The sequence below is a fragment of the Centroberyx gerrardi genome, chromosome 18 (assembly GCF_048128805.1).
Source record: "Centroberyx gerrardi isolate f3 chromosome 18, fCenGer3.hap1.cur.20231027, whole genome shotgun sequence".
Taxonomy (NCBI): Eukaryota; Metazoa; Chordata; class Actinopteri; order Beryciformes; family Berycidae; genus Centroberyx; species Centroberyx gerrardi.
In genome coordinates, this window is record NC_136014.1 from 22,202,186 (window position 1) to 22,226,390 (window position 24,205).

A 24,205-nucleotide genomic window follows, 5' to 3' on the forward strand; every position below is an offset into this window, starting at 1 on the left:
CAGAGAGACAAACTCTGACACACTCATGAAAGAAAGGCATTTTCTCAAGGTAAACCTGCGAGCGGCTGTGGAGGAGTCTGCTTTGATAAGAGAGGAGCAGCGAATGAGGCTGTAGCTAACAGGCTGGCACCGCTTCAGACAGGAGGGACTTACTGCAGACTGAGAGAACTCTCTAGTACAGAAAGTTGAATTTTACAACTGAAACATCTCAGCTTTCAAGAAATTGTCCGACACTGCGTCTGTATGAATTTTCCAAGACCCACCTTCTGCATAAACCGGTGTTTCGATTTCGAAGTGTCAATCTAAACGAGTGTTTAGATTTTGAGTCAAGACCCCACATTGCATGAGCTTAGAATAAGGTTCTATCTGCCTTCAGGATAGTTCTGAGATATTGAGCTTCAAAGTTTTCTGCATCCATTGAGTTAAATGGAGATGGGTCCGTTTGTTTTAGAAATTACAGACTCAAAAATCATTATTATTTTCAAAAAATAACACCACACATATGTCGACAGGCACTCATAGAATAGGTTCATGTGACTAACTCAGTTTTGACAAAAAAGTCAGATAGAACCTTATAATTCCAAGGTCACGATTGGTCGCAGGCCTGTTTCCGGTGGGCTCTACATGACTTTACTGACAAAGTATATTTGTATGAGTCTGGTTCCTAGGCTGAGTTTTAATTTAGTGAATAGGAGCTATAGGGAATACTAACATTACATAACAATATTTACAGTGAGTAATATTCCATTATCAAAACAAACTGCTGATATTCACCAACATAACAACAAAAGCAAAAAAGTTGTATAAAAACAAATGTACAAAAAAACACCCGTCAACTGGGTGATATTCTCTCTGCTGTAGAAAAGAGGGGAAATACTTACGTACAATAAACAGGACAACTGTTGTTTATGTGCTCAGAATATGGGTATCTTACACTGACCCAGTCCCTGGTTGACTTCCATGGGAGCGTGGACTTTTTTGCCTTTGAGATAGTCCTGGAAATCTAGCCCCAGGCCGGAGTGCATCATGGGATGTGGGAAGCGTCCATCAGCGCAGACAGCTGCCATCAGTCTGTCCTGGTGCTGCTGAGGATGTCTGTGTTTCGCAGACAAGCCTCGTAGAAGACCGGCTTCGTGTTGCCCTCCTCCTCCCTGGTGAGAGACAGCAGAACATGTTTCAATCAAAATCACCCTCATGCCTCCTGATGCAGCTGCGGAACCAGTGAAGAATCATATTTGCTGTTCTGACTGCAAATTTGTGAGTCTGTTTTGGAAACGTCGTTTTTGGGTCCCCACCTGTCAGTTCGTTTGGCTGACGTTATCCTCGTCAAAACACAGTCAGAACAGGAAATATGGATTAACCGATGGCCAAACACATCACAACAGTGACTCTTCCTCTTTGACGGCTGCAGGCATTGATCACGTTCCGTTATCGATCAGAAAAGGTAATCGTCTTAGACAGCTATATCAAAAATTAATGAATTAATCATTTTTATGATCGTGTGAAGCCGAGGCTAAAACTGTAAATGCTTGGTAACGTATGCTCTCTTATTCCTGTACTCTTTTGATATGTCAATTTTTAATCATGTATCAATATTACTAGGTATTTTGTGTTGTAAGATGTAAGATTTCTGCTAGCATGTAGTACAGTATGTTTATTTTTGCTTTCTGGTCTTTATACTTGAAATGTGTTACCTGTTCCTGTCTAGGGGTTTTATTCAGTTGTATTCTTGTGATTTGTTGTTGGTTCTCTGTGATCTGCACATGCTGTTGATTGCTTGCTTGAATAAAGTTTTAAAAAAAAATATTTTTCTGTTACCTTTCTTGAATACACATGTTTTTATTCCCAACCAAGGAGCACCTTCATTTTTGTGAAGAGACAGGGACTCTGTCCTGTGAGTGAGCACCGTCCTTCGGATGAGACGTTAAACCGAGGTCCTGACTCTGTGTTCAATAAAGATCCCTTCGGCACTTATCGCAAGAGTAGGGGTGTAACCCCGGTGCCCTGGCAAAATTCCCCCCAAAAAACAGGCCTTCCTTCCATCATGGCCACCTAATCATCCCTTGTTACCTAATTGGCTCTTTCAGTCCTCTACTCTCCACTGAGATAGCTGATGTGTGGTGAGCGTTCTGGCGCAAAACTGGCTGCCGTGCATCACCCAGGTGGGTGCTACACACCGGTGGTGGATGAGTTGAGTTACCCCCCCCCCCATATGTGAAGCGCTTTGAGTGCCTTGAAAAGCGCTATATAAATGTAATCAATCAATTAATCAATTAATTATCTATTGGAGCGCTGTTTTTCTTCATTAATGTTTTAGTACACTGTCTTTAATTATGAGCATGCACAACACAAGACAACATTTACAGTGTTTAGGTAATGAAATTTGAAAACACCACTCTAAAAAAATCATTCATTCACTTATTTACTGACTGACTGAGATTAGACTGTGATGCTAGCAGCCTAAATCCTCTTGTATAAGTAGTGGTGCAGAAGGGAGAAAAGAGGCATTGTGGCTTGGGGCAAATTTTGCTCCAAATTTACCCTAAAAAATTGCCTGTGTATCAGCACCTTAAAGAAAGAGAGGGCAATAAATGTAAGAAAAAGTCAGACAAAGTGTTCCATGACTGCAGATTAAAGGGTGTACCAGGTATGTTGCAGGTTCGAATCTGACTTTATTAAGGAGGAGTAGGTCATGTCCAGTTTTTCCTGTTGCTCTCTATCTTGCACCACCTAGTCAAGCTGAAGCACCAAAAAAGCAATGCTTGTATTTTTAGCCTTTATTTATCCAGCAAATATGCTCAGCAGCACCCGGTATCACATTCACACAGTTAGGCAGTCACACCCGGGAGCTGCCCAGTGCAACCACAGTCTTCTGCTGTCGGCCACTGAGCAGCTCACCTGGAGCATTAGGAGGGAAGGTGCCTTGCTCAACGACACTCGGAGTAGTTTTTGAGGAAAGGGGGCTTCAGGCGGTCCTGAGGCCTAGGTTAACACTTATGGATGACGGGGCTTTTGTTGTGACGACGTCGAGACTGTCGAATAGCCTTCTCCAATGCATCAGATCAGCCGAATCCATTAAAATTTCTAAAACTGTTTTTATTTATTGGCCTTTCACTTTGCTTGACATGTTCTTCTGTGCTCTATTGCTCATATTCTGTGCTTTTAACTGTGATCTTATTCCCCTTTCGACTTAATTTTGGTGTTTCCCTGTTTTGTAACCCCCCTATTTTATAAAGCACTACAAACCGTTTTTCTATTTTAATTTCATTATTTATTCGATTTTTTTTATATATATATTTTTGGGAACTATATGTTCCTTATTCTTTTTACATTCAGAGGACCCAGCGCACAAGCATTTCATTGCACTGTTGTTGTGCATATGACAAATTAACAAACTGGTGAACACTACACCAGGTGATTTCACTGATTAGTTTCCTCCTCTGGTTTACTGTGTGCTTATCAGTGAAATCAGCGGGTGCAGTGTTTGTTTGGAATGAAAACTTGCATACTTTTGGCCCACCATAGCGCATAGGTTGCTTATCCCTGCTCTAAGATATGACCACTGCCAGTTAAAAAAACAAACATCCTTTAAAAAGAGAAGAGTCAGACCTGGGGTTGGTTCCCTCCACGTCCTCAATGGTGTCAGGCAGCGGCTTATTGGCCGTCTCAGGCAGCAGGAGGGTGAGGGCGGAGCCCAGCAGGGGGCACAGGCCAAACAGAAACATGGGAGCCTGCTTACTGATCCCCCTCAGGAGGTAGATGATGGGAGCCAGGACCCCGCCTGCCCGGGCGCACATGGAGCCTATACCGATCCCATTCTGCCTGTGAGCCAGAGAGGAGAGAGAGAGAGGGAGAGAGAGAGAGAGAGAGAGAGAGAGAGAGAGAGAGAGAGAGAGAGAGAGAGAGAGAGAGAGAGAGACCTCTGTCAGAAACGGTGCACTGATACTGAATGTGCTGAATGGGATTTCCCTCCCACGTCTCTAAACAATTAATCATCATCTAAGAAATGTATAATCTTTATTGACCTCTGTCGGCGATCAGTAGGAAGTGCAACAACATTGATACAAATTCCCCCCACCCCATCCACAAACCCCTCCACCCCTGTCCCCTTGAGCGATGGTGGCCTGTAATTGACACAAACAATAAATTCACATTTTCACAATAGAGACAAGCTAGAGACTAGCTAATTAGAGCAGAGATCTATCAGAAATGTCTAGTGAAGAGGCAATATCACCATGCACAATACTGTAATAATAATACTGCTTTGTCATTTGATTTTTTGGCTTGAGAACGAGGCTTTTAAGTGAAATGTCTTGCGATGCTGGTCGCTCGCTCGTAGCACCGGCAGTTGAAAATACGGTGGGTAATGTTACAACCCGGCTCGTGTGGGCGGCAACAAAGGGAAGACATACGATACGATACGACACAACTTTATTGTCAGTTTACACTTAAATTCGTTTTGCAATTCCGTGCAAGAGATTAACACACAGATTAAACATACAGTTACACATATGACACTTTTCATAGACGTACAAAACACATGAAACAATCATGATAATCATACATATCACATTATATCCTCTGGATTCAGATCTCAGTTGGCAGCACACTGATTTTGGTTTAGCAACAGGATAGACTGATGTATAAAAGAATTCTTCAGTCTGTTGCGTTTAAATTGAGGGACTCTAAATCGCCTGTTGGAGGGCAGAAGTTGGTATTCTCCGTTTAAAACATGCGAGGAGTCAGAAGAGATACTGTTAGCAAGTCTGAGCATGCTCTTGTTGTGAGCTGCTTGAAAGGAGTGTGCCACAGGTTGGCCAATAATCTTCGCACAAATTTGGGTTTGATTATATAGTTTAGTTTTAAGTTTCACAGATAGACTGCTGAACCAGGCCGTACTACAGTACAGCATGACACATATACACACATAACTGATTTAAAAAACAGGAAAATAATCTGGCTACTGGCTCCAAAAGATCTGAGTCTACGAAGAAAGTAAATGCGCTGCTGTATCTTCTTACAAATAAGTTCTATATGAGGAGTCCATGATAGGGTGGCATCTATCATAACACCCAGGTATTTGTATGAAGAGACTTGTTTAATTTCTACATTGTGAATTGTCACTGGAGGCAGCTGACAATCAGGAGGAAGACCAAGAATAATTTCCTCTGTCTTATTAGTATTGATAATAAGAGCATTTTTGTCACACCATTCAATTAGCCAGTCAACATTACACTGGTACAGTCTGGGGTCATCGCTGTCAGTCAGCAGAGATAGTAAGGTGGAATCATCAGAGTATTTTAAAAGAAACTGGTTGGACACACTGGTGGTGCAATCTGCAGTGTACAAGGTAAACAACACAGGTGAGCTCATGCAGCCTTGGGGTGCTCCAACATTAGTCCTGATCGGAGAGGAGAGTGTATCATTTACCTTTACTAGCTGTATTCTGTTTGTGAGAAAAGAGTTGTACCAGTAAATGAGGTTTGGATTGAACTGCAACTGAATCATTTTGGAAAGGAGTAAATCAGGCTGAATTGTATTAAATGCAGATGAAAAGTCCAGGAAAAGAGCTCTGGCATATGTTTTAGGTTTGTCGAGGTGTTTGGAGATGAGATGCACAAGCGTGACATCTTCCGTGCTGCGACCTTGCTTGTAGGCAAATTGAAAAGGATCCTGTGTGTTACCTATTGCTTTGTTGAAATGTTGGACCATAATCTTTTCCAATGATTTCATAATAACAGATGTAAGTGCTATTGGCCGAAAATCACTGTACTCTTTAGGACATTGCTTTTTTGGGAGAGGTTTAATATGAGATGTCTTCCAAGCTAGTGGAATGGTATGGGTGTCGGCGGACAGTTGAAAGATAGGTTGCCAGACAGGGGCCAATTCCGTGGCAAAGGATTTTAAAACAAGAGCATTGCTTAAGTCAGGGCCAAGGGCTTTCCTTGAGTTGGTACGCTGGAAGATGCACCTGACTTCATCTACAGTAATGACAACCCTATCTGCACTAGTGGGTGTAATGGTCTTAAGTAGATCTGCACATTTCTCAGAGTTGTCGACAGAGTCAAAACAAGAGAAGAAGCGATTTAGATCATTTGCAAACACAAGTTCATTGTCCGTCACAACAGGTTTGTTCGAAGATGACATTCCTGTCATCCTCTTCATGGTGTCCCAGAGTCTTTTGGGGTTGTTTGCTTTAAAGCTCTCCTTCAGACGCTGTCTGTGTGCCTGTTTGGCTTCCCTGAGTTTCTTCTGTAAGTCCTTTTCCAACTGTCTGAGTTTGACAAAGTCTTTATTTTTAAATGACATTTTCCTGGTGTTGATATTCCCTTTGATATCTTTAGTCACATACAGTTTATTGTTTGGGTAGATCTTTATCTTTTTAGTAGGAATAACCAGCTGTACACAAAAATTAATATAGTCAATAGTTACAGTGGTGGTTTCATCTAGGGAACTATTATGAAACGTTTCCCAATCAGTCCAATCAAAGCATGCTTTAGACTCTTCCCTACTCTCAGGGGACCATATCCTGATTTCTCCCTCCTCTGGCTTACTACTCTTTAGTTTTGTTTTGTAAATTGGAATTAAATACACAACATTATGATCAGAGTTTGCGACAGGAGGTCTGATTCTGGATTCATAAGCCATTTTAACATTTACATAACATTTATCCAGGATCTTATCCTTCCTTGTCTGATTTTTGACATACTGACAGAAGCCAGGCAATGTACTGTCCAGATTGCAATGATTTAAGTCCCCCAGAACTATGGCTGGTGCATCAGGGTGTTTCAGCTGCAGTTTATGTACACATTCTGCTATGGTGGCACATTGCTGGGCGGCACATACACCACACACAGCAGGACACTTCCAAATTCCCGTGGTAAGTAAAAAGGTCTCAGCGTCATGCAAAGCATCTCAACATTGGGATCGCAGATTGTGTCTCTTACAGTAAACTGACGGCACCAAAGATCGTTTATATATACACAGATCCCGCCACCTTTGTATTTCCCCGAGTTGGCGTCTCTGTTGGCACGCACCAGAGTGAATCCACTTATCTCAAAGAGGGAGTCGGACATGTCCGGTTGAAGCCAGCTCTCGGTGAAACATAGTAAGGATGCTTCACGGAAGTCAGAACAGTACCTTGCATAGGCTCGGATCTCATCCACCTTCAAAGAGCGTAGGTTGCTGAGGATGATAGATGGGAGCGGCGGTCTGGTGTACCTTCTCCGCAGGCGGTTACAAATCCCGCCTCTCCTCCCCCGTTTCCTACGCCAGACTGGCCTTCTCAGCTCGGGTGGGATGTTATCCAAAATCATCGGGGATATTCGGTGCTTTTTGTCCCCTGGGATCAACATAGGACGTAACTCCAGCAGAGTCTCCCGGCTGTAGGAGAGACTGGGTCGAGACTCCCGGTTGCACCTGTCCATATTAGCACTCAGGTGTGTTGTTGTTTGTACGTAGGCCATAGTCTCAAAAGGGCGACGATCAATATCAGTGTAATCCACGGATAATTCATCTTACACACCACACACAGTCATCTTGGACAGACGGCGACAAAATTAACAACAATTAAAACAAATTACGACATATAGTAGGACTTAAACGGAGTTAGCCCAGGATGCGGTTAAGTAAAAGTTAAAACAATAATTTATTAACTAAAACTAAGGGGTAAGAATGTGAGTATCTTGAAATGTCTGGGGAGTTATTGTTCCTAAGCAAAGTGAAGTTTAAAAGCCAAAACTCTCAGCACCTGGCGAAGTTATCGCTGCGTCTTTGGTATATAATGGTCATTTGGTGCTATGGGGCAGTAAATATCATACTTATTGAACAGCAGCTGTTCAGCCATGCAGTCAGTCTCCTCCTGCCTGTCTGTGTTTATTGAGAAGAGAAGTGTGATTCTGCATAACATGAGATAGAGACCTGCGGCACTTGAGTGAGGGCATTTGAAATCACTGAAGGAACAAGTCGCTTACCCATTTCCTCAGTTCCATAAAGTCCCTTTGTAGAAGTTGATAGTTAGTGCTGACAAGACACCAGACAATAGGTAACAGACTGCCAGCTGCTTTTACAGTTATCTGAGCTAAAAAGGCATGATAAAACTGATATGACCCAGGCTTTTTTTTTGCTTATCACACCTCGTTTATAACATCTTGTCTTGCCAAAATTAGCTTTTGTGTGTCTTGTGCTTTGTTCTGCTTCCTTGAGTTTGTCTCATATCACTCTGTTGTAGTTCAGTTAGATCTAGTCAGGCTCATTCTCTGTAAAGTCCTTTGAGACATGCTTGTGATAAAGGGCCATAGAAATAAAAACAAACTTGACCTTGAACTTGAACATAACCACAGCTCACTTCATTTTTAAATATCAGCGGTCAGGACAGACTGTAACTGCAAGAGATGCTATCCTTTTGTATAAACAGTGATGTAGAAAGGGTGCAGAGAGGCCAAGTGATTAGAGAGACGGTCCTGTAACAGATAGATTACAGGTTCGATCCCAGCAGCAGCAGCATGTACCGTCAAATCTGAGTCATGATCTTTGTTAGGAAGCAGGAATTTAACCAAGAACGCAGAAGAGGATTTGGGAAGGTAATGCTCACCTGATAACAGTGGGGAACACCTCAGCTGAGTAGACGTAAATAATGGACAGAGAGGCTGTGATCCCAAACTTCCCAACCATGGCCAGGACAGTTTTCATGACGGAGAGGTCTAGAGGAAAAGTCAAAAGGTTTTAGCACCTCAAGGTGAAGCTCTGTAGATCAGAATGTTCTTCCGCAGATGGGAAATACTTACAGTTGTGCACTGTATTTCAACACTACCGAAATATCATGTTACCAAATATTGTTGTTGTATTTTGAGCCTATTGGTAAAATTCTTCGTTCGTTCATTCATGGTTAATGTGGGACAGTAGCTTGTATTTTTTTGCAGTGATACATGAAATTAAATGCCTCTCCAAATATTCAAATAAAAAAAAGAATAATAGAATGAAAATATGATGGTGGGACAAGCTAATTACAGTTGGCTTGCCAGTTTATACCATTATCCCGCTTATGTACCATGGACAGTGCCGGTTATTGAATATTAATTAACAAACAGTTTTCTGTACTTTCTGGTGATAATACTTAGAATTGTGATAAATGGTCTGCAATGGTATTTTGATGTAAAACTGTGGTACTGTGACAGTCCTAACTGTGGCGTGTTCACTTCCAGCTTCTATCGAGCCTCTTGGCCTGACATCATTCAAAAGCTTGAAAAGGACATTTTGGCAGTAGTTCAATGGATGCTTCAGCTATAAAGCCTCCTTTTCCAAACTGTAATGTTTTGAATCAAGCACCGAATTGAATTCTTTTCTTGGAGTTGAGCATGCCGCTTCTTGGATCATTCAAAAGCTGCCACGGTTTGTTTACATCAGTAAATACGACCCTCTGATTGAGCTGAGGTGGTTCCACAGGGTGTTTACAACAGTGGCAGGAAACTAACTTCTTTTCCCACCTGGCCATGTTCACTATTTTCAGCCAACAGCGAACTATACATACATTGACAGTAGGTGCTAGGTTAAGTGGCGAACATCAGTTGAAAAGTAGAAACCGCACACCGAAGTATTATTTAACTCTTTATTGCATGACAACATTTCAATCCATGATGGATCTTTGTCATGTCAAATTAAAATCACCTGTTCATTCGTCCTATATATAGGCTTCACTGTCACCTGGTATGTGATGTCACCAAAAATAAATAAATACAGGTGACAGGTGAGACTCAACTTTTTCATTTCAGTGAATAGGCCTATATAGGTATATACATGGTAGTCAGGATACTCAAAAAATACTTTTTTTAAGTATCCAATTTTTACAATAGATAGAACCTCCAAATGGATGCTGATGGAGTAGACAAACTTACCACCCACAGCAGAAATGTACCACCATCTGGCTTTTGTTTTCCTTCCTTTACACAAACATATCTGTCCGTACCATTAGGGATGAAGATGGTCAGCAGGCAGGCCAGACCCCCCACTGCTAGGAAAGCCAGCTGGGAGAACTTGCGGGAGCGGTTGAGGGTGAACAGGGTGATGGTGCGGGCAGGCATCTCCACCAGGCCAAAGATCATCTGGGTCAGGTAGATGTTCATCCCAAAGTCGGAGATGTTGAGGGACAGGCCGTAGTAGACGAGCACGTTGACAAACCTGGGGACAGATTTAGGAGGGAAAATGCTGTCGTAGTGGTGAATAGTTTGCCGTTCTATCTCTACAGATCTGTTAACCTTCCTTCTTCCTTTTTGCCAGAGGCATCGCAGACTGAGCCAGAAGATGGAATGGCACAAAGAGATAAAAACATTTCTGACAAATACAAATCCTCTGAATATCAGTTAGGCCTTAAAAACGGTCAAGGAATGGTCTGGAATCCCCTGGGGTTGCCATTTGATTTTTTTAATGCCGACTGGTGGGAATACGTTTCTACAATTGTATATATATGTTATCAATTAAATATATTGATAATACTATGACTTGCTTCCTTAGCTTACTGCAATGTCATTCACTGCTCTGTGCTGAGAAAGCCACCAAACGATGATATACTCATGTTCAATTGTCCCTGTAATGCAGTAAAGGTAATCAGATTACATTCTGGACTTTCAGTAATCTGGCGTATTATGTTACTGCTCGAGTAGTTAGTAATCTGTAATGGATTACATCAATTTCCCTGTCTGTTGTGATTGCTTATCATTTTTATAAGTTGTCAAACCGCCTACAAACTGGTATTGCAATGAGCATCTTTCTGTGACATCTGACATATGAACCAACCAAGTAACTAGCAAAAGATTAAATGTGTCAGTCAGCATTTAAGCCTCACTGAAACTGATTTAAAAAGGAAGGGAAAGCTGTGACACAACATACCACTGCTTTGCCCACAGAGTTAAAATGAGGCATATGAACTGCATCTGCCTGCTTCACTGTCAGTTAAGCAACAACTCTCCTGAGTGCTAAGACAGTGATAATACTTACCAAAGGTAAAAAACGATCAACGACTGCTTCCTCATTTTTGGGGTTCGAACAAGGTCTATCACTGTGTATTTTCTCTTCTCCTCTGTTTTCTCTTTGCTTTTATAGGCCTGGCAAAAAAAGAAGAGTTAGATGGACTTTGGGGTTCTAAAATATACAATGCACAGTACTGCTACAGTAATTTGCATCTGCAAATTTGGTCAGGCCTAACTAAACGATAATGAAAGTTTTGCAAATTATGCAAAACTTAAAAAGTAATAAAAGATATCTTCAGACTCCAACACAGCACTCTGTTTGATACTGTTTTACACAAGTATTTCGCTCTCACTGCTACTGAAACAGGAGGAACTTGAGTATTGATCAGTGGTGATCAATGAACAAATCCCACCTGGCATATCTCCAGATCTTCGCAGAGAGGCTTCCCATTCACCAGAGCCGCTTTTCGGATCAGCTCCCACGCTTCCTCTTTCCTGTCGTTGGCCATCAACCAGCGAGCCGACTTTGGTAAAACCCTAATGATGTAGATACGAGTTGCACAGGTGACCCACTCATAAACATCGATATATGACCCACAGAGCATCAGTGGGACACCATGGTAGCAAGAGATAAACATAGAAATACACTCCTCCATGAGCCCAGAAGTAGGTCAATGTATTTTACTGTACTGCACTGTGAAAAGTATGGGAGGAATTTGGCATCAACATATGTGGACGCCGCTGAAACTTTAGTCATGCATTCTCCACAGATTTTGCTCTAGATCAGTGGGGATGATAACGGTCGTTTATCATGGACTTTCACAAATAACAGCATTATGATCACAAACAGTTTTATTGAGTTTTTAAGATATTGTTATAGTCATCTCCTAGAAACTCTGAAAAGTCTACTATCCCATTTTCCAAAGCTGACCAAAGTTGGGTCACATCGCTCACCAGATGTAGAAGATGAAGAGGAAACCAGGTGCTGAGATCGCCAGCTGGAGTTTACGCCAGTCTCTAATGAGGTATGCCACTCCTGCCAGCAGAATGTAGCCGACGCCAAAGAAGTAGTCGGTAATGATACCAGCCAGCATCCGCTGCTTCGATCCCGTCCATTCTGTGCCTAGACGGGACACAAACAGGACAGGACGCATAAATTACACAGCATACTGTATGTACGGCACAATAACTATGTAATAAACTACATGTATTAACTTGGATTAACTCAGATTGAATATACACTTTGTGAAAACAGCATGTTGTGTTCTGTTGTCATTTAGATTCGGTTCTCAAATTCAGTTGCATCTTTGCTCGCCATCTTGCTTTCTTTTTGTTTTGTTTATTTTAAGATGGGATGTTTTCTATGAGTTCCCTTGTTTTTTTAATCACAAATGTGTATAATTTCCTATTCTTCTGTGTTTATCAATGCGTAGAGTGTATTCAATTCTGTGTTTTATCACTGAACTTAAAGTAAACTAAACTATTGGTGAGACTTATGTGAAATTGATAAGATACAGAGACAGACATCACACTGATGTTGCAGGGGACTGACCTAAGACAAATGCATTCATGATGACACCGGAGATGGATGTTCCGACCACAAAGCGCAGCAGAATGTAGATGTAGAAATTAGGGGCGAAAGCAGCACCGACCCCGAAGATTGCCTGTATAGCCAGGCTAATGAGGATAATGGGCCTGCGACCGTACCTGTGACGAGAAAAGAAATTTACACTAACAGTTATGCCTTGGTTTGTCCACACTTACTAAAGTGCACTGGGCTGTGTTGTGAAGGACTGGCGTTTAAAGGAAATGTGGCGTAAATGAAGCTCAAGCTTGAAACTCCCAAGTGTTAAAATGCCTCAAATGCTTTTGTTATTGGGGGGAAAACATTTTATTCAAGTGATATAACTGACAACGTCTATAATTATCAGTGAATGACACAAGTCTGAGATTGCTGTCTCTTATATTAAACTATATGTCAGTCAATGAAGAAAAGTGATAAGACTTAAGCAGGTTTTGATAATCTTTATATTAAAAACATAACTCTCAGAGCTTACTGGACAAATTATTTTGCCATAAAATGTGTATTGACTCAAACTTCAATGACAGTACATAACGGATGATTTAAAATAATGTAGTAGTAAAAAAAAGGAGCAAAGGAGTTAGATCATCCATTTAAAACTGCCCTGAAGATGGACGGATGTTATTAAACTTACTTGTCAGCTAAGCTGCCAAACACCACAGCTCCAACAAGGAGGCCAAACATGTAGATGGAGGAGCTAATGTTGTTCAGGCTGCTGCTATCACAAACCAGGTCCCACTGTGAGGAATAGGGAGAAAGGTATTCAGGTGAAAAAGGAAAGTCTACCTGCACTCTGAGTCAGTTTTCAAGCTCAATAGTTTAAAGTCCTGGAGCTGATATCTGCCTGGCTCTAGTATTTTCATATGACGTCACATGGCACAAGGCTGGATTTAGACTAGAGAGACTTTGTCCTTGAGGTTGTGCATGAGACACTTGCTCTATTGGAGATTCATCTACATGCCACAAAGAGCGCTCATATTAATAATATGTCAGAGAGGCCCAGTTATCTTCCTGTCTGCCTCTGACAGAGAAGACCACAATGAAGGCCTGGCCAAGATCCAGAGTTCTCTAAATCAAGATGCCTGCACCACATGACCCAGATATCACTACAGAAAACAGTTATGAAGCTGCTACGCCCCTGCAAGCCTCCACATTCCTAAGCTGCATGGAGTCCTCGTGTTAAACACATCAGGTGAGAATTCAGACGTAGGTGTTCACCACCTTTAAGACCCAAATGGAGCGTCTATTAGAGACGGCTGTGTGGTTTTCTCACTCACCTCGGTTGCTATGGTGCTGTGGAAGGTCTCCTTGCTGTACTCCCAGCCCCCTTGGCAGCTCCCGGCGCGATGGCCATTGCCAAGACCAAGAGCACCGCTGTGGTTCAGCTGGTCCCGGCAGGACAGCTCGGGCTGGCCAGACAAAAGGCTGAAGTTGAAGGCTGAAGAGGCCGGAGCACCTGCTGAGGGCCATGTGGAACGGCATAAATGAGGAGGAACGGCCCCGGTGAAGACAGAGGCCAGCATGTGGAACGCCAGAAAGATCTGGGGTAGACAAATCCATATGTACAAGATCTTCTGGAACTTCCCAAAGCCTCCAACAAGACAGAGGATTTCATCAAAATTCATTTCTCTGGCTCTCCTCCTAAAATGTGCTGCTCTGTAATGTACCACCTCTGATGCAAGAGGTCCTATAATGCTCCTAAAAGGGGCTACCAAAGATGCAGAAGCTGATGCAGGGCAGAGAGCCAAGTGTCAGTCAAAACGTCTGAGGTAAAAGACAGCTGGCCTGAAGTTAGTGTCTCTACCAGGCTGATTATAATCAGGTTGAGACCGTCTCCTCATTCAGATGCAGTCACACCTGTGTTTGAGGGCAACCTGCAGCGATCTGTACTGAGCTAACACTGTTCTGCAACACTAAGTGTGATTTAACCACACTCTGATGGGAGTGACCTAGAGCCGAGGGAGGTGTCTGCTTTCTTGGGGGTGGAGCTGCTTTTCATTGATGGCTGAGTGGCTGTTGTGTCTCTCTCTCTGTCTCTCTCCCCCCCCCCGCTCCCTCACAGTTTTAAGTTTCGTAACAAGTGACTTTGTAATCAATTTGGCTGTTTCAAATTGGTGAGTGTGGTGATCTCTTGTTTAATTGAGACAAAAAGCCTCACCAAATGCATTTTTATAAATAGTAATAACAAAATGTGAGCGTGCTTTTACACAAACATAATGTTTATATTGTTCTTTGAGAATAGACAAAGGTGGCATGCACCTAAATGTTTTTACTTGTGCTTCAACTTTCTGTCAACTGTTCTCAACAGGACATTAATACAGGCACAAAGAAATGCAAATTCCTCCTGGCATCCAATGAATCATCCACCATGGGATGCCATAAGGGGGTAGTGAGCTAAGCGAGTGGCACAAAAGAAGCAGATAAATACTGTGGGGAGGGATTAAGATGTTTTTCCACCCTGACACCAATGAAAGGGCGCTTCTCTCCCATGAAACGCAATATGTTATGTTTACTGTACTGTGATGGGGCCAGTGGGTCCTGTACTGTATGCTGTACTGATGTTTTTATGTTTTTATGTTGGAACCTTGCTTAATGTATTGAAAACAAATTCCACCAGCCTGGCTGTGTGGTCATTAAAGAATCTAATCTAATCTCTGGCCACTCCATAATTACACCCATCATCCCCAGCCCCCGTTGTTCTGCCTTATCATTTCATCTCCGGCCCTGGTGTCATGTTCGGACACGGGAGCGCTCTTTTCTCTGGGTGAGTCTCAACACATCGCTCAAAGCGGACATTCCTATCAAAACCGTTGAGAAGACGGGAGCAGAGCACCCAGGGGAAACCGGAGAGGACGGACATATGGCATTCTTTAGAGAGGTGTGGGGCTCCAATGTTGAAGTCTCATACTGTGCAGGGACAATACAAAAAATCCCATTAAAAGTCATATATCCCCCACTGCAAAAATACAATGAGAATGTGAAACACACAGTACAATAAATATACAGGAATGTGTCTTAGTGATATTGGTGCAGAGAATTATCAACAACTAGCATTACAAACTGTGTTGTTGATAAACACAACAACAAAAAAACTATAGATTTAAAAGCTTTTTAGATTTTTAGGATGTGGCTCACATTGCTTCCTAGATTGTTTATTACAAAATGTTTCGGTCCATTAAGTTTATGTGCCAGTTGTATGTACACAAAATATACACACTGGAATGTTAGCAGAGAGAGAGAGGGGGAGAGAGAGAGAGAGAGAGCGAGCAAGCAACAACACGAGTGTATGAATAGCTGTGTGTTATAAAGCCCAACACCCAAAAGGTTTTAAGGGCAAAAAGTCAGCCCCCACTGTTAGCATTTATTTGCAATGCTACTGCACAGTCAACAAGAAACCAAGCTATTTATTTCCAATCTAATCCAATCAATTCTATTATCCAGCACTATTTTTTTTAATTTTTTTTTTTTACAAAAACCATAACACTAGCAGGATAAGTCATTATGAATGGGTTGAGAAGACTTCAGGTGAGAGATATATGGAAATACATGGAAATCTGATGCACTGCACTTCCTTCTCTCCTGATGCTTTCCCCGTGAGAGGAATTGTTTGGGCTATATATGAAATCCCACTTTTAGCTGTCAGGGGGGTTGCAAGGAATGAACTGGAAACCTGCTGTTTGCATTACCCCACACTGATTTAATTCTACCGTGTGTGTAACTCTTAAAAAAGAACTGCCTACAGCGGCTGCTACAGTGCCAATGCAGGAAAAAAGGAAAGATGGGGTAGGTCTATGATGGCTACACTTGTAGGCATCATTCCTCCTTTCCTACTTCATTCTTAAATTTTGTAAATGTTGGTGATTTTAAAATGTGTGTGTGTCTGTGATCGGCTTGCAAGTACAAGAGAAATTCTTTCACCTCCCACAACAACTAGCACCGCGGTGTCCTTGAGCAAGGCAGGTAAGTCCCAACTGCTCCACAGCTAAAAACTGCTGCAGGCAACAGTCAAAGACTGTGGCTATCCCAGACTCCAGTCGCCAGCTGAGAATGTGTGTGCAACTCTCCAAGCCCCTGCGGTTACCCCCCCTGGCGTTGTTGTACATAACAATGTGATCTTAGCCAAACAGCTTGGTTGAAAAATACAGGAAAGGAAAGCCAAAAAGCTCAAGTATCAAGCCGTCTGTCATTTGTGACCACTATGGATCAGTCATAATCAACAGCAACAGAGAATGCATCCAAGTATTGGTATGGTGCATTCAAATGTACAAACTTAGCCGTGTGATTCAACAATGGGATTATATTTTCCAACATATTGTGGGTGACCGCGCAAAATGTGAAATATCACACTCCCTAAATCATGATGGTTTGACTTCAAACCTGCAAGTTAGAAAAGACGGAAGGTGGAAAGCTGTATTTGGCCTCACCCAGGCCTAACACATGATATACATCAAAACAAAATGCATATTAAAAGTATTAAAACATGATTAGACTACTATCAAAAAGTTTCTGCAAATTGACTCGGTATGTTACGAGAGGGGCTATAACATCACTTTCCACAGTATGTAACCATATGTGCACACACAGCAAAACCATTAGTGCCAATTTAAAGTATAAAAATCAACACTATGCCAGTGTCCACACCCGTAAGAGTTAAACACTTTTTGATAGTTTTGAACAGCCCTCTCGGAGCCACAGCAGCTCTATGAGCGGACAAACAACTTTAAATAACAGCGTCAAAGAGTACTCACATCCCTTGATACTAGGTGCTTGGCTTGAAAGTGGCATGAAAAATTAAATAGAGCCTGCACACTGAACACACTGTTCATTGACAATATTTTGAGCCCTCTGGCGCTTCTTCAGGTCAAACCTGATGAAATGTGTGGGCTCCATTTCATTTTTCATTGGAGAAACAAATCCTATTAACACTAACGACTCCAAATAATTGTCAAAAATAAAATCAACACTTTTGAACACTGTAAAAATCTGCTGTGTAGCCACAACTGCTCATGTCTCAATTCAACATCAGTGATTTTATAACGCTTAATGGTATGATTACCAAATTTCCTTCTTGCTACTGCATTGCCCTTTCATTATTGCTTGTTTGATTGCCTAGGCGCTAGGGATGTTAATAATTAACCGTTTAATCGTTAACCGACAATAAGAACCGACAATTAAAAAAAAAAAAAGTAATTAAAAAAAAAAGGTTGTTGCATGGTAAAAGAAAAATAGGCTATACAATCTATTTCTTAAATAGGAACTCATGGGGGCGACACGTGCAACCACACGTGCCTTTTATTGGAAACACACGTTTCGCTGAGCCTGAGCAAAATGAAGCGAGCAAGGCTGGCCGCTCTAGCGAGGCGCTATCTCTGCGTTCCTGGGACATCGGTACCATCTGAGCGGGTATTCTCCGCCGCGGGTCTCACAGTCAACAGACTGCGCACCAGACTAACCCCACAGCATGTCGACATGTTGCTATTTCTGAATAAAAACCAGTAGACAAGCTGTCCGCTATGCTGAGGACTGAGGTAGGCCTGGCCTGTTTATTTTATTTTAGGCTTATTTGAGGTCTGAAAAATGTGACTACAAGTTTCCGTTTTGTTAACCTGTTGGCCTGTTTTTGATCATTAATTAGCCTATTACAAAGTCTACTATTTGCTATTTATTTTAATAAGTTAGGCTATAAAATATTTTCCTACACGGGAGATCTAGGCTATTATCTCCGGCTATTATGCCTACTAATTAGGTTCTATACAGCGGTCTCGGCGCTGGAGGATTCAATGTGTGTTTTCGTTTTGTTAATCTGTTTTTGTTCATTAGAAAGTCTGGCTACCAATTGCTATTTACTTAAACATTTATTTAAGTTATATATTTTTCGTGTAGGCTGTCTATTTTATTCAGTTCACAGCGCTGCAGGGTAGATGTGTGAATCCTCATGTTCTGTTGTTGTTTATGCTGCTATTGCACATGTAAAAATAAACCCTTTCTTCTGAACAAAAAAACATTTGTTGTATTGGTAATTTTTTTAATGGGTCACAGATATTCGTCCAGTCTAAATAGTACATTTTAATCTTGTCGGTTAACGGTTACTGATCGGTTAACGAGGGTCGGCTATCGGTCAGAAAAAAAATTCTAAATTAGCATCCCTACTAGGCGCTGAACTTATCTAAAATTTTCACCACCTTAACAAGACAAACATGCAAAATTTGCTCCTAAAATAGTGTCCCTAAAAACAGGATTGCCATATTCATTATCTGTAAGGTTTTGGGGTGAAGACATCCATTCTGTGCAGTGCAGCGAGATTTATAGTTTGGGGTAAACCATCAACCATCATGGGTTTGGATTGAAATGGAGGCATAAATCTCCCTTTCGTCAGCAACACCACTAATTACAGCTATATATATAATTATCAGCTATTCTCAGAGATAGATAGCCGGATTTTAAGTTTCTATCACAGATACTGAGGTCAGTTTATGTCGTGTCACTAACGTGTCTGGGCACTGCTGCTCTGAGGGCAGCACACCTCCAATCATTAGCCCCACTGCTTCCAGGTCTGGCTGTAAATACCTGTGTGGAGTACAAGCTGGATCAAAGAGCTAACTATGACAGGTTCAGATGGAGCAAGTGGGAAGCTCCGCGGCAGACTGCCATTCAACAACATGACGTCACGCAAACACAAGCAAAAACCTCCGTAAGCAGTGGGTGAAGGGGGCAACGTGAACATATTTTCTGTACAGGAACATATTATCTGGCTGAATCCTCCTCATGTACTTGTTTTTAAGATTATCAAATAAATTCAATAAATCAATTAATCAAACAACATGGAGAGGTGGGTTCACTTAATTTTAATGCCAATTAGGGCTGAACGATATTGACAAAAAATCGAATTGCGATTATTTGACAGAATATTGCAATTGCGATTTTAAACTACGATTCATATCAAGTTTTTCTTGTCACACATTGTACATTATACAATTGTTCAAAGAAAAGGGATTTTGTTAAAAAATAGATGTCAGTGTGCAGGATTTACTGAGTTTGAGTATGATGAAAGGTTTTCACTTGATTCATGGACTAAAGTTTACCTGGAGCTCTAAAATACCCTGTTCAGAAATCCAGTTCTGGAAATTACAGAAGTTCATATTGTGATTTTGATTTTTTTTTAATTAATTGTTCAGCTCTAATGCTAATGCTTGTGATTGGCAGAGCAGTCACACGCCCCTGGCTTGAATCTGACATTGGTGTTGCGTCTATGGAAGGAAAAAGGTTCCCACACATCATCTCTGTATCTTTTATCAGGGTTTTTAGTTGATGTTTCGCTCAAAGAAAGGCTGTTTCTCAAGGTGTTTTGAGGAGGGTCTTCTGACTGAAACATTGACTAAACCATAAAATAGGATTCAGAAGTGATGGGAAACTTCTCCTCATGGGTTTCGATCTTTTGGGTTTGTTTCCCTACACCACAAAAGAGATCACATGGTGGTGTGTGTGTGTTATTTCTCTCTCTGCCGGCCTTGAGTCCGCCTGCCTGAGCACCATAGCTCAGTACAATCAGGTTGACCTATGTACATTGACAGACAATTAGATCAAATCACTCTCGAATTGAAGATTACTATTTGTAACAACACGTATCAATTTGTGAAATGCAAGTGGGAAGAGGATCCATAAACTGTGTAGGCACTGTGTATAAGGACAGAACAATGGTATTATTCCACACTTTTTTTTTTTATGCAATTCCCATATTTTCCCATCTTTAATCTTATGTAATTGATTTTTCATGCTTTTCCAAACTTGCCAGACCTTTAGATATAGGATGACCCAGATACAGACCCAGAAAGTAACTCAATGCCTCCTGCAACGCAGAACTGATTAAACGCAACTGGCTAAAGGCCAAGCAATCTGCTGGAACTGAAGAGGTTTGCGGTAGATTTGGAGAATGAGCAAATTCCACGCATGTGACCAAAGTGGAAAGCAGTGCATGCTAACCTTTTCAATCTCTGTTAAAGAACGCTGATGTTGGGGCAGTAGGCTTCTCTCTAAACTGGATGTGAAAAGCAGCTGCATTGGAATGTGTGTGTGTGTGTGTCACAGACTCACTATAGACCTTGTAAGTCTGATGCCCACACGCTCATATATGGCTCACGGTTCCATAGTGATTTCTCCGTAGGGAAAATGAATGGCGTTTCACATAATCGTCTCTGTCAGAGTCTACGTCTAATGCAGGATTTTCAACGCAAATTATATGCGCTGAAGTGTTTAGCTTGTTGCTAGCAAAAATACTACTTGGACTAGAAAACGGTTACAGAAATCATCAGACCCAGTGCCATTAGAGACATAAATATACAAAGGTAAAAATGGACCGACTTTGAAAATCCTGCATTAAACGTAGACTGTGACAGAGATGATTATGTGAAACCCCGTTCATTCTCCCTACGGAGAAATCACTATGGAACCGTGAGCCATATTTGGGCAAGGCTGACGTCATTCGATTTACGAGGTCTATTAACTGCAGTGAAAACAGCTGCAAAGCTCCCTTGCTCTTGCACACAGATGATGTTCACAAATACCAAAACTATCTGAGCTGATATGGCAAAAGTCTCATCCCCTTGAATGCCTGTAATCTCAACAGAATGGTCACATGACTCAAATTTAGTCAGGTCGTCCTTTAATACAGATAGACCCTCTAATAGAGAATTGACTGAAGAGTCTGCAAATCAACTGATGATTGTTACAGTCATTAGAGAGGAACAATGTCCATCAAAATCAATGAAACTGAGATCCCAGAGACTAAAGCACCAAACCACTGCAATGTCTTGGCACAGTTACGACATACCAAAGGGCATTCTTCAAATTCCCTGAGGGCAGTCAAGCCACTGATTTGACGACACCCCCGACTCTTATGATGCCAATTTCCTTTGTGGACAGAATAAGATCACAGACTATTATTTAATTTGTCACCTGAGGGGGAGAAGGCAGAGGAAGTGGAAGACATTATCTCCTGGAGTTGAGTGTCCCCATTTTCTGTAGGTGAGGGTTTATGTATCAGAGGAAAGTGTCGTTATGAGAAAACATTCTGATCATCAGACTATATTATTAGTTTGTTTAGTTTGTTAGCGGAAGTGGTAGAAAACTGTGATAAAATATGATAAAGAAACAAAGAATAGATGCTAAATTACACATTTTTGCAGCTGAGATAAAAAAAACAAGGGGCTGATAAAAATCTCATCTCAAAACAAGCAAAAAAAAACAACTAAAAAACTAAAATGGAACTGTCCGTTTGTCACGTCATCCCCCTCTCTCCCGCCCCTCTTGACTTTGAACACTCCAATAAAGGCAGAAATGCAAAAATAAATAAATACAATAAAGGAATTAGATGACAGAATTGAATTAACAGCAGCATGCAACAAAACAGTAGAATGAAATGCTCCATAAAATGACAAGGAAAATAAAGATAAAATGCAGAAAATTCCCTAATGCAGAAAATTAAATCATAGGATTGTAGGATAAGTAATGCTAGTATCTTTCTTTTTTTGGACTTCGTCTCCTGGCTGTTGATTTTGATTTAATCATTTTTACAAGATCTAATATTAGAGTAAGATTGAAATAGTATATTAACACTAGTACCACCACCACCAGCACTACTACTACTACTACTACTACTACTAATAATAATAAAAATAGTAGCCTTTTTGATTCCATAAATTGTTCACAGTCTTTGTTACATATGCAGAAGTCACCGTAGTATGCTGTAATTACTTCTGTCTTATAACGGTTTGATGTTTCTGAGGATTTGCACTATGAAATATCTGTGCATTAAAAAAATGCACAGAATGTGCCTTGGGGATCATCTACCTTTCTGAAGTGAAGATGAAAGATGAGGAGAAAAAGGGGTTTCACACCCATTTAATTTGCATCACCAGTCACCTGCGGCGGGAACGAAAGTGTGAAAATTTCCATTGCACAAAGTAGAATTTAACCCATAACAGTGAGGGGAAAACAAGAGGAGAGGCCCGGGAGGTGAAAACAGCAACACAGCTGGCTGCTGTGTGGATATTGGTTTATATCATTATGTCTCAATGAAATCTCCACAGAGCACACATTAGTTTCAGGATTGGTTATAAGGTCTGATATCGCTTATTGCAGATTTAAAATACATTACAACAATTCTTGAACAATGACAGCGTAAAAAACTAAATTTACCAACACAGAATCTGATGTAAGTATACCTTTTACTATTTAGGCAGAGCACCTACATAAGAAGCTTGGATGTTAGAGGGGGTGGGTGACAGTGTCAGAGTGCCATTGGGATTATCAATGAACACCTCCCATCATAGATGCTTTGTTGAATTACCCACACCTCCACCAGAGGGCTCAACAGCAAATTCTGGTGTCCTGATACCAACTGCTGCAAATGTAAATCGGTGAATACCGGTAACAATGCACCGTGTGTGTTTGTTGTGTAGTGTTTGTTCCTTCAGACTGGGTGAACCGCTGGTGTAAGCGCGTTTGAACAAGTCTTAGTTAGTCTGACCTAAGCCTAAAGCTCTCACATTGTCCGGTGTTGAAAGTCAGCGTGTCACTCGATCCTGGCAGCGCTCGCTGTCAGTTAAACTTTTCACTTAGCCTCCCTTTCATCTTGTTTCCAAGTTATTTCAGTTTACTTTACAGCCACTCTGGAGAATTGGAAGAATTACAGGGGCAATGCCTCTCACGTCTGTTTGAAAAACGAGCGCAGTGGAGCAGTATTTTATCTGATAGTTAACCAATTGCAGTAAGAACAGCGACAATGGTGTCAATTTGGCAAGTGATCTCAAGCTTATTCTGCAGAGAGTGTGTGTGTATGTGTGTGTGTGTGTGGGGTGGGGGGTGGGGGGGGGGGGTAGCTCTTCCCTTATCACCAGCCAAGTCGTTTACACTGGGGAAATCCTGACACATATCATTCACTATGTTCTTATCTCCTCTGCTTCCTAGGGAGTTTACCTTCTTTTAGAGGATTATGAAAAAATATCTAATTTAACTAGGCTACCAAACCACCCCCAAAAACATCTGAGGTGTTTTTTTATTTGGGAACATTTAAACTTAATACAGAAACCTGTTAGGGAGAGTTTAATGAATGAGAGAGGAAACTTTTTTTGATCATTCCTAAAACTGTTAATGATGGCCTGTGTACTACCAGTAGTACTACCAGTCACTTCAACTGGTGTAGCAACATATTTATTATGTTGTAAGTTGTACATACTATTAAGGAGTTGCTGTCTGAAAAACAATGCAACTAGAGCTAGCAGTTGCCTAGTGTCTTTTGTGATTTCAGTACTGTCAATAATGTTTGTCAAGCACAGTAACATTATTTATTTCTTTATTAGTTCCCCTTCAGTTCCCCTATTAGTTTCACTTTTTAGAACAGAAACATGAGATTAAACCTAGCAGCTGTCTTTCCTAACAGTTGGTAATTTGTAAAGAAGGTTGTCTTCCTGTTGTTCATTTTACAGTATTTTTTAGGCAGATGATTCTCGTATCCAGAGCAACTTAGAATGAATTAGCAGGTAGGGATTCAGATTCTTATTCAGCGTTTTGTCAGTTTGTTCAGACAAGGGCTACAGTATATCATCATTATCATTATTATTATACCCAGAGTCCCAGAGAGATTAAAAATCTTGTTTTCAAG

At 41.2% G+C, this 24,205-nt stretch overlaps 1 protein-coding gene across 1 annotated transcript; it reads right to left on the minus strand.

Moving 5' to 3' along the window:
* Nucleotides 1-987: 987 nt before the first annotated feature.
* Nucleotides 988-14,171, minus strand: LOC139911644 (organic cation transporter protein). The gene is made up of 10 exons (XM_078289998.1): nt 13,824-14,171; nt 13,181-13,284; nt 12,517-12,671; nt 11,919-12,087; nt 11,378-11,501; nt 10,993-11,099; nt 9,965-10,176; nt 8,594-8,702; nt 3,610-3,822; nt 988-1,151 (listed from the first exon to the last, which is right to left on the minus strand). The coding sequence occupies exons 1-10, from the start codon at nt 14,169-14,171 to the stop codon at nt 1,067-1,069; spliced, it is 1,626 nt and encodes a 541-aa protein (XP_078146124.1). The 3' UTR covers nt 988-1,066.
* Nucleotides 14,172-24,205: the final 10,034 nt, after the last annotated feature.

Bases quoted from the DNA above. Each gene is read 5' to 3' on its own strand.
- LOC139911644 (XM_078289998.1), bottom strand. From the start codon at position 14,171: ATGAATTTTGATGAAATCCTCTGTCTTGTTGGAGGCTTTGGGAAGTTC. The intron at 12,088-12,516 runs GTCAGTCCCCTG...TGTCCCGTCTAG, and splicing joins CATGAATGCATTTGTCTTAG to GCACAGAATGGACGGGATCG. The intron at 11,100-11,377 runs GTGGGATTTGTT...TTTTTTTGCCAG, and splicing joins AAGATCTGGAGATATGCCAG to GCCTATAAAAGCAAAGAGAA.